Below are 10,809 nucleotides of genomic sequence, written 5' to 3'. Positions count from 1 at the left end.
CATAAAATTGATTTTTGTTCGAGGCACTCAGAATTTGAATTTCCAATTTACAAAAGAATATATTTTGCTTTAAACTCCGAAATAAAATTTATAGATCCCAAAATAAAGATTAAACTTTTTCACACAAATTTTCAGTGTCTCAAAAGCAAACATATTCTACACACATCAAGCTATGTCTTAAGATTTTTCTAAGCAGTTTGCACTCTAATTTAGCCAAAAATATGATAAAATATTAAGGACAATGGATAAAAAATGTACCTTTTTTTGTCTCCTTTGGTACACTAGAAATTTTTTGCAGTGGGTATACTTTCCAATACCAAGATCGGGTCTTTACACAAACGAAGTCCCACAAATCACTGAAAGAATCAGAGCAAATGGGTACGGTTTGAACCAAACCAGTTGGTCGTCAGTTTGGTCTAAGACCACCAAAGAAAACTGTCCCAAAATCAGATGGAGCAAAAACGTCGTTTGGGTTGGGCAAGCGTACAACATCTACATTGCATGAGGAAACGACAGTAGTTGCAGACGGTGGCGGGGCGATGAGCAATAGCGGCGAGATGGCGTGTGGATGAACGAATGGCGGAGACGTGGCTCAACTACGATGGCGATCGCTATTCACTTAAAGGGAAGGTTGTCATTAAGTGATGAGAAAGAATTGTTCTCACCCATGGAAAGGGAGGACGATGAAACAGCACCACCGGTAAAGGATCCAATGGGGAAAGAGAGAAAAATGAGAAAAAGTGAGATTTTAGGGATTTTATGGAAAGAAGAAGGGACCTTGAGGTATATTTGTGATTTTAAATGGGTTTTTATTTGCAAAGTCAAGAAAAGAGATGAGTTTTGAAGGGAAAAGTTGGAAAAAAAAAATATTTTAGAGTCCCAGTGGGAGATGAAGATCTTGAGATTAAATTTTTTTGGGACTCTGAAGATTGTTTTGCTTCAGTTAATACCACACATCATATGGTGATTGGACTTTGGGCCTAAAATTCTTTGACATTATGGATTGGATAAGGATGAGAAGAATGGAGATTGAAAGAAAATAAATTCATACATATAGGTTTGGCCTATGGGCCAGGCATATAAATAAGGGGGCAAGTGTTGGGCCTAAAACTATTTTTGGGCCTAAAAATAAAAAAAAAGTCCAAAAGACCAAAAGCCAATAATTATGAAGTTAACTAATTAATTAATTTATTCTAGTTAGTTAGTTTAATTGATTAATTAGTTTAGTTGGTTAATAAATTCATGGAAACAAGGGTGGGTGACATGTACAAACGTGAGGAGTTATAAAAAGCAGTTACCCCCAGCCCCCCAGAAGAAGGAGATAACGGGGCTCTATGGCATAGAAGGCAGAAGAATATCCCCAAGCAAACTGAAACTTGGGAATCTGTATAAAAGCATCAGGGTGTCAACTGTGAAGAAGGATCAACAATCTACAATAACAACTACACTGCACAATACAAATTCCCAGCAAACACATTTCAAAGCTAGTTTTCTAGTCAATTATTATTATTCAAACATTCTTTTTGTGTTTATGTTCATTCCAAACATTTAATTGTTTATGCAATTCTCCAAAAAATTAAATACCATTCGTTTAGTAACCATTTACTACTATTCTTCAATTAATTCTTGCGGTGTCTGTTGAGGATCTAAGCAAATTGTGATAAATGAGCTTAGGAATTTACAAGAAATCTAATTAAAGAAGTCAATTAAGGCGCATTAATTACAAATGTTCATGTACCTGTACACGTGGCATGCTGAGCATCAAATTCTCGCCAAACAATAACCATTTTTGGTTATGGCAAAAAATATATGTATTGTAACTATAATTATAATTTTAATATTTAATTTATTTTGTAATAGTTGTTGTAGAAATTAAATGTTAAATAGAATTTATTATTTTTTTTAAATATCACTAGTCACCGGAATTCGGTTATCCATTATCGTAATCCAGCGCCGATCTCTGAAAATTAGTCATTGGATTTTAATTATAGATCGCTGCCGTCGAAATTTGGTGATCGGTCACCGGATAATAATGGTGGTTGGTGGTTGAAAATATTTAAATTATAATAATAAAAATAAATATAAATATATTATAAGTAATTATAATATATAGATTTTTTATGTATTGAGCATTACATTAAATTAAAAATAATTAATTAATAATATATTGTTAATACATAAAAAATTTTAATTACTAAATAAAATAAAATAATAAAGCATGTAATGCAATTATCAGTACATGCTTCATTACATCATAACAAATATAGCCATACAGATAAATGTTAAACTGGCAAAATTAATAATTAAATTATCAAATTCACTAATATAAACTATTAATGAAATTAATTTCCCTAATATCTAGAAATACTTGAGATTCCCTTTTGAACTCATCTGATTACATTTTATAGTTAGTAGTTTAATATTTATCTTCATTTAGTTTTATTATTTCATTTCACACAATTCTAATTACTAAATATTTTATTTGCTAAATATATTTTAGTAAATAATTTATAATTTTCGTGAAATTGATACTCTATTCTTTTTTTTATTACTTATTAAGTTATTTGTGCGTACTTGAGATCAGTCATTTATAGTCATGGCAAAACTTTTATTAGAATTTTCGACTAAAAGATTAGGAGCTAACGAGCTATTAATTGGATCAGAAAAAAAAAGCGAGCTATTAATAGAAATTTTAGAAGCAAATTAGAAAGAAAAAAAGAAATTTAATTTAGGAGTGAATTGTACCTTGAACGTAGTTCAGGTCAAAGTTGATCCTTAAGCCTATCTGACTACGAAGTAAAGTTAGCCCATCACACACTTACACACGGTCTCAGACAACCAACCATCGTCTTCCACGTCATTATCTGATTTCTTCTTTGTTACCTCATCTCTCTACTCCATTCCACCTCATTTTGACATTTTCACTCTATACTGTATCTTCTGAAGTGAAAAGCAAAAATTGTTACAAACCAAACGCTTAAACGATGTCGTATGTACCTCCACACCTGAGAAACTCCACCGCCACCACCACTACCACCACCACCACCACCACCATTACTTCCTCAATAACGCTAGAGAATGATCACAGCACTAAGCTTTCTACTTCTACTTGGAAATCTCTCTCCTCCACTTTATCCAATGGCTCTCGCCGGACCACCGCCGCTTTCACTTCGCCGAGAACCTTGTCCGTTCCCGACCCCGTTTTGCCTCAGTGGACACCCTCCGAACGCGTTCTTCGCTTGAACTCGCAGCAGGTTTACTCGCAACCTTTTTTTTTTCTTTTAATTATTATTGTCATCATTTACTCTTTCTCAACTGCTTAGGTATCTCCTGGTTGTTTTTATTTGTTCTTATTTAATCTCTTCACTTATTTTTTAGCTTGTTATTTAGGGTTTCTCTCTGGCTCATTTTGCCTTCTTGTTGCAATTACATCGCAGGTTGAAGATGTCCGTGCACGGCTTAATATTGAAGTTACTGTTGCTTCAGGCTCCCCTCCGGCGCCTGCTCCAATTGAATCCTTCGAGGATATGGTAATGTGTTGCATTTTAGATAATGAGATTTATATTATATTAATCTTTTGTTATCGGTGTGATTGTTTTGATGAACCTATTCACAATGTTAAAATTTGGTTATACGTACTTGTGCTAGTGTTTGAACCAAAACATTATGAAGGACATTGCGTATCATGGATATACTAGGCCGACTCCAATTCAGGTTCAGGCCATGACTGTTTCTCTCAGTGGAAGAGATCTGTTAGCTTGTGCTGAAACTGGTAGTGGCAAAACAGCTGCATTCACCATTCCTATGATACAGGTATTGTGCGTATCAGTGATTTTTTATTTTCAATTTTATTCTTTTGAAGGTTCTTTTCCTTCTCTCTTTTTTTTTTTAAAAAAAAAATGTATGTGCTTATATTTAATTGGATTATTGTTTCAATCTACAGCACTGTTTGGCTCAATCTCCCATTCGACGTGGTGATGGACCACTAGCACTGGTTTTAGCTCCTACTAGAGAGCTGGCTCAACAGATTGAAAAAGAGGTTGATCTAACTTTTATCTATAGAGAACTTTGAGATCATGAATTAACAATTATATGCACTGGTCTGGTCTTGTGTGTGTGTGTGTGTGTTATTTTTCTACATGCGAACTATCTTCAGCTATTGTTTGAATAAACAAGTGACTATGTTGAGTAGCATTGTTATATATTTTTCAGGTCAAATGTTTTAGTAGGTCTCTTGACTCCTTCAGGACTGCAATAGTTGTTGGTGGAACAAACATTGCTGACCAGGCAAGTACTAGTGGCATAATTGTTTACAATGGTTGACTGAATTCTCAATGAGCATTGGAGTGTAAAAAAAAAAAAAAATGGTAGTTCACGTGCATGTCTTCCTCCCTAAGGGATTGTGTGCATGAGGTTAGGCAGAACGAAAAAGCGTTATCATTTTCTGTGGTTTTACTGAATCAATCCTCATAAGAATGGCATCTTGAAACAACATTTTGTTTTCTGCTGCTTGTTTTTCTATTTTCTTGTTTTAGTATAGGAACCATAGTCACTATTTAATTACTTAAAAGGCATTTTCTTGTTTTTTTTCTTTTTGCTGGGCACAATGACAGAGGTCTGAGCTACGAGCAGGAGTGGATATAATGGTTGCTACTCCTGGAAGATTTATTGACCATTTACAACAGGGAAACACTTCCCTTTCTAGAATTTCATTTATTGTTCTGGATGAAGCGGATAGAATGCTTGATATGGGGTTTGAACCACAGATTAGAGAGGTATGAGATGCTGCAATTTAGCACTGAAATGTTGGCTTCAACGTTTCATGTCCATTTTTCTCAGTTGGTAAACTTGATCTTGTAGCTGACTCTTTAAAATTAGCTCTTTTTCACTTGTGCATACCAATAAGGATGAGGATGAGGCTCACACATGAGAATCTTTCATAAGCTGAAACTTTATCTTAGAAAGGATGTTTAAAGGTGAAAAATTAAGGATGCTCTTCCTTCTATTAAAACAAAAAGAATTTAATGCCAAGACTAACAAAAAAATTGTTAACTGGGATGAACAATCTAAGGGAATCATTAAGGTTAGATTTCCCTTAAGCATACCGCTGAATTTTGATGATTGGTTTCCTTTTTTCCCTTTCTTCTATTTTTCTTCTTCTTACAATTTAAAAAACACTTTTATTATCTGTATTGTGCTCTCATGTTTCTTAATGCATTGCTGTAGTATAACTGGATTCATCAACATTGAGCAGATTAGAAGTTTGCTTGCTGTGATAACTTGCTCACAATGTTATGAAAGAAGACATTAGTTCTTTAATAATGCTTCAGGTACTGCATAACCTTCCGGAAAGGCATCAAACTTTGCTGTTCAGTGCAACTATGCCAGAGGAGATTGAGACACTAGCCCAGGTAAGATTTCCAGCTCATTTTCATTTTTATTCCTATACAACTACAAGCATGGCACTATCTACATGGGAGAGGAAACTGGAAGCCTGGATGATCTGATTCATCTATGTTGCTTGTTGTAGCATATCAATCCCCTAAATCAAATCCTTGTCTAAATAGTATGATATCTACTATTCAATTTGAGATGTAGTACCCAGGATAGAGGCTTCACATTCACGTCTTCAGGTTTCCTTATGTGGAAGTTAGAGAGTCATGTAGGAAGCCTCGAGTATTTCCTTTTCTACTGTAAGAATTTTCATATATATATATATATATATATATATATATATATATAATGAAATTTGAGTTGTTCGATCAAGTGAAGGAAACTCAATGGAACTCATAACTGTCTCAATGTTTTTTCTTTCACTGATATTCAAGAGCTAAGACCACTCTAATGCTCCTTTTTTCCATGCATAAACTGAACCAACTATTAGGATAAGTGTTGATTGCTCTTGTTTCCTATAATTTTTAAGTAATAATTTCTTTTTAATTAGCTAGACTCTTGTACTATGAAAAACTTTATATGAAGGATCAAATTTGTGGTACATTCTGATTAGACTGAGTGATTTGAAGTGTAATTAATGTTTCTGATTGCTGTCTTCCCTAATTTAGTCCTGTTGGCATATTCTGTGAGGCCTTTGCAGAGTTTTATAGTTGATTGGCTGTAAAAATGGCTGATTCATCATTTCTTGTTCTTGGTCATGTAATCTTCTCACTTGAAAAACTTTAGTTGTAGCATTGGTGCAAAGCATTCAAACATGTCGTACCATTTATGGGCACTAAGATAATTTCTGTCTTGCATGATCAATTTATTTGTTTTACAGTTTTCAGGAGAATAATCTCTTACATTCGCAGTTATTAATATATTTTATTACTAAGAATATCTGTAGAATTTTGTCTTGCTTTTGTTCAAATCCAGGAGTATTTAACTACCCCTGTACAAGTTAAGGTTGGAAAAGTGAGTGGCCTGACAGCAAATGTCTCTCAAGTTTTAAAAAAGGTTTCTGAAAGTGAGAAGGTAAGGCCTTATGGTATACAACCAGATTATGTTTTCTTCTGTACATGAGATAGAGAGTTCTGCAAGTTAATTGGTTTGCGTTATAACAGCATATAGTTCTTTTTATAGATGTAATAAGGATGAGCATATTGGAATTGTTTATATATCTTAAATTGTTATCTGCTGTTGAAATGGTTGAATACATGTTATTGTAGTCAAATAAAGATTTATACTATTCCTTTTCATGGTTTATTTGAATTCACATGTTTTATTCAGCTGGTATGATGCTTGATTCAAAGTTTCAACTTGGTTCAGTCAACTGATTGAAAGTACACCTGTTCTTAAGCATGCATTATCCTCTGTTTAACAGAGTTGATAGCAGAACTGTAACAGCATTTTATTAAAATGTGGTGTAGATTGATTGCCTTCTCGGTTTACTAGTGGAAGATGCATCTCAGGCTGAAAGAGCTGATCATCCGTTTCCTTTAACTGTTGTATTTGTGGATAGGAAGGTATGAGAAGTGTTGTATTTAATTCTTTGTATAATTTCATGTCTGTTGGATGCAGTGAATCACTAATTACACTTGAAAAAGTCAAGGTAACTAAACTTATATAATTTATGTACTTATTTGGAAAAACTTGCTGCTTGCTAACGTTTTAAAAGACAAATGAAATCTAAGAGGAAACATGATGAGGTAAAGAGCTTCCATATGGTGCATACCAGTTGTTTGATCATCTTCCCAGCGGCTTCCTGAAAAGGAGAGAAAAAGATAAACAATATGCCAAGCTCACAAATATTTAAATTATGTATACACATGCAAAATTATGTAGGCACCATGCTTGATAAGGTTGGACATGCCAATTTTTGTTCTGCTGACCAGCATTGCGACCTCTTGCCCTTATTCTTTTTCTTTGATAGTCATCCCAAGCATGTTATGTCCAGATAGTATATATTTACACTTGAATCTTGGAAGCTTTTCTTGTGATGTCCTGATACTTGAATATGCATGTGCAAGTAGGCAAGGTGTGATGAAGTTGCTGAAGCTCTGGTAGCACAAGGTTTACGAGCAGTTGCACTTCATGGTGGCCGTAGTCAGAATGAAAGGGAGGCTGCTTTGCATGATTTTAGGAGTGGCTCAACTGATATTCTGGTAATCTGATTTTTGTTCCTGATGTGCTTTATTCCTTGCTTTTCAAGTATAGTCCATATAAATAGTTGTCATGTATAAAATAGGATGTGAAGTAGAACAGTTTCCTTTTTCCTTGGTCTCACTATTGTACGAGAAATTTCAGGCACTACATAACATTCACTTATCCACCTCTGAGTTTTGTGTCAGGAATTTATAGCATGCTAATGTCATCATGCATCTTTGAAACTCAATTTGAAAGAACCTAGATGCGCACATGCTATCTCTTTTTGTAGATTTTGTTTTTTGATAACCCAAGTTTAGGCTCAAAGCTTATGCCTTTTCTATCAAGTTCTCAGCATGTGCATCTCTCTCAATCTGTATGTGCATGCGCCCTTCTCGTCTTTTAACTACCTTGTGGTACTTTTATTTGATTTATTATTGATCCTAAAAAGTGCCTGGCATAATGTTTAGAAGATTCATGTCATGATCTTCCTTTTATACTATTGGTTGTTTCTTGTCTATTGATGAGATTTTAGTATGCAGGTTGCCACTGATGTTGCATCTCGTGGCTTAGATGTTACAGGAGTTACTCATGTGATTAATCTCGATCTTCCTAAGGTATTTATGGCGAAAACTTGTTCAGCTGAATTTACGTAAAATCCACTAACATAAGTCAGATGGGTGTTTCTTTCCCCACATTTGTTCATCTTGGATAGCTTCGGAACATTATTTGTCTTGTGGATTGCCAATCTAGTGATGCACAATATTACTGGTAGAAATCTCTTAGAAGTATTCTGTTGGGATAGATTATTGCTTAAATCTCAGCTTGTGACCACTCTTTCTGCTGTTGATGTGTTAGCATCACAATAGCATGATTGTCCCTATTAATTTTATTCTCGAATAGAATACCTGAAGCTTCAGTTATGGCTGCCTCAATTATAGACAATGGAAGATTATGTACATCGAGTTGGAAGGACAGGTCGTGCAGGATCAGCTGGCCAAGCTACTTCATTTTACACTGATCGTGATCTGGTACGTTCCCCTTCAACTTGTATCTAATATTCCCTTCTATCCTATATTTGTATATTCCAGTGTTGACTGGTGCATCTTCATACTCAAGTTCCTAGTGGCACAAATTAAGAAAGCAATAGCAGATGTTAAATCGGGGAATACAGTGGCTTTTGCAACTGGGAAGGTATGAATTTTCTTTAGCGTGTACAACAAATTATTGCTTTTTGTTTAGCATTGTGCCCTTTATACCCCTCCTCCCTTCAAACCATCGTTCTTATTTGTCTTAAATTCTCAGCACTTCTCTTTATTTAGGTTGTACATTCAAATTTTTTCCGCTGGACTATTTTGGTTTCTTGTATAATGTCGAAACTAAAAACTACATCTTAACTATATTTAGGTTGCAAGAAGGAAAGAGAGAGAAGCAGCAGCTTCACAAAAGGAAGCCAGGAATGATCTGTCCAAGTTACTAGGACCCACTTCAATAAACATCGAAGATAAGTATAGGTTTATGATTGCGTCTTCAAACACCAAAGGAGAGGGTGTAGCTGATAGTGCTTGGGATGATTGAAAACATGCTCTGATACCAGCTCAAAGAGGACTGATGACACATGCTTAAGGTTCCAAGGCCTTTACGGTCAGTGATACTTTTTATTGTTTCTGCAACTGCTTATGCAAGTTTTGCTTATGAGAGAAGGCTGCACGTGTAGGTTTATGCTTTACGCATTCGGTCTTAAGGGGTAGAAATGTCCTGAAGATTATCATAAGTATCTTGTGAGTCATTCATTCCGATATGATCACTGAGTTGCACTTTCTGTGATTCGATTACCAGTCAGTCGCTCAGGGCAGTCCGAATGGGTGCTGATAGGAATTGTAGCACTCCTTTCATAGATTGTGCATCTTGTATATAGCGCAAGTGTTCTAGGGGAAACTTTGTCAATTTAGCTATGATCTTGATACTTATCAAGAAGTTTTTCTGTTTTGTTTTCTTTTTCCTTCCTGTCAAATATCTTGACTTTTTAATCATACATTATAGCTTGAATTTTTCCTTTTCTTTTTCCTTACTGTTATAGCTTGAATTTGATTGATTTGAGCGCCTTATTCTAAATTTTTATTAATGCAAGTAATTGAAGTGAAAATGTATACTACAAGGTAGGAGTAAAAACGAGGCGAGCCAAACCGAAGGTCTCATTATTCAGACTCTGCTTGGTGAAATCATATTAGTAATCGGGTTCGGTTCGAATTTGAAATATTTTGAACAAATTCGAAAGAGTTGAAAAACAAACATAGTTGAAGTCAAGTTTGAACCATTTAATATTAATATATTTTAACACTTTCTTTGTTTTAATATATAAAATAAAATGAATAAAAGCAAAATAATTTTTATTAATACTGAAACTAATAGAAAAGAAACCAACGTAATAATTTCAAAATGATGAAAAAGAATTTCCTTAAAGAATTAAATAAGAGTACTTCACTATAATGAAATAAGGAAAAAGAAATTCAGTATGATGGAGCAAAAACTTTCATAGGCTACTATTACGTCTTTAAATATGAAAGATAAAAAAAATTACCACAGCTACTACTGCGCTGCTAGAAAATAACCATTTTAAAAATAATATGCAAAGCAATATGTGAAGGATTAAATAAACTCTAAGTGGACCATGAATTATAGAAAAAGAGTGCATATGTAGAAAATGTTTTCTAATTAAATACAAACATCTCTTTTTTCTTTTTCTTTTTTATAAGAAATCTGTTTAATTTTATTTTTAGTATCAATAAATAGAATTAATTTAAAAAAAAAATATATCCAATTTTATTATAGATAATATATATTATCTATAACGAGTTTAAAAGTTAATCAATATATGGAGCTAAGTTTTTATTTTCTTAAGTTCGGCTTGAATTTTTGACAAATTTGAAAATAAAATCAAACTCGTATCGTTATATTTGTTAAAAAAATTTAAATGAGTTGAATTCGAGTCAAATCATAACTGTTATGATCATTTTACACCCCTATTACAAGCTAAGAATTTTGTTTTTTTATTAATTCTATTATTTTTGGACAGAGTTGATCGAGATATTCCATTAAAAGAATTCAAAACAAATTTTTCTTTTTTCATTTGTTTAATTTAAAATTAGGATTTCTACATAAATACTTAAATAATTAATTTTTCAAATGGAGCCGAGAGATGTTCATTCCTATAATGTTCATACTGTAAGC

The 10,809-nt window shown here is 33.7% G+C and overlaps 1 protein-coding gene across 3 annotated transcripts; it reads left to right on the top strand.

The window, feature by feature from the left end:
- Positions 1-2,832: 2,832 nt before the first annotated feature.
- On the top strand, positions 2,833-9,627 carry LOC8282017 (ATP-dependent RNA helicase DBP2). 3 transcript variants are annotated; one of them, XR_001535542.3, is made up of 15 exons: positions 2,865-3,254; positions 3,438-3,530; positions 3,649-3,813; positions 3,944-4,039; positions 4,213-4,287; positions 4,614-4,775; positions 5,331-5,411; positions 6,370-6,468; positions 6,864-6,959; positions 7,467-7,598; positions 8,121-8,195; positions 8,520-8,609; positions 8,698-8,772; positions 8,986-9,222; positions 9,296-9,627. XR_001535542.3 is itself a non-coding variant. In XM_002523909.4 (14 exons), exons 1-14 carry the CDS (start codon positions 2,985-2,987, stop codon positions 9,154-9,156), a joined length of 1,680 nt encoding a protein of 559 aa, XP_002523955.2. In that variant the 5' UTR covers positions 2,866-2,984; the 3' UTR covers positions 9,157-9,627. The 3 variants fall into 3 exon arrangements, 2 of the variants coding, with proteins under 2 accessions (XP_048227048.1, XP_002523955.2); XM_002523909.4 differs by having other exon boundaries at positions 2,866-3,254; positions 8,986-9,627; XM_048371091.1 differs by lacking the exons at positions 8,698-8,772; positions 8,986-9,222; positions 9,296-9,627 and having other exon boundaries at positions 2,833-3,254; positions 8,482-8,609.
- The last annotated feature ends 1,182 nt before the right edge of the window (positions 9,628-10,809 follow it).

This window comes from Ricinus communis, chromosome 2, assembly GCF_019578655.1.
Source record: "Ricinus communis isolate WT05 ecotype wild-type chromosome 2, ASM1957865v1, whole genome shotgun sequence".
Lineage (NCBI taxonomy): Eukaryota > Viridiplantae > Streptophyta > Magnoliopsida > Malpighiales > Euphorbiaceae > Ricinus > Ricinus communis.
The sequence above is the reverse complement of the archived record's forward strand: the minus strand, read 5'-3'. Positions and strand labels throughout refer to the sequence as shown.

Excerpts from the sequence above, each read along its gene's own strand:
- LOC8282017 (XM_002523909.4), top strand. The coding sequence starts at position 2,985 with ATGTCGTATGTACCTCCACACCTGAGAAACTCCACCGCCACCACCACT. Across the intron at positions 4,040-4,212 it reads CTCAACAGATTGAAAAAGAG|GTCAAATGTTTTAGTAGGTC; the intron begins GTTGATCTAACT and ends TATATTTTTCAG. Across the intron at positions 8,196-8,519 it reads TTAATCTCGATCTTCCTAAG|ACAATGGAAGATTATGTACA; the intron begins GTATTTATGGCG and ends CCTCAATTATAG.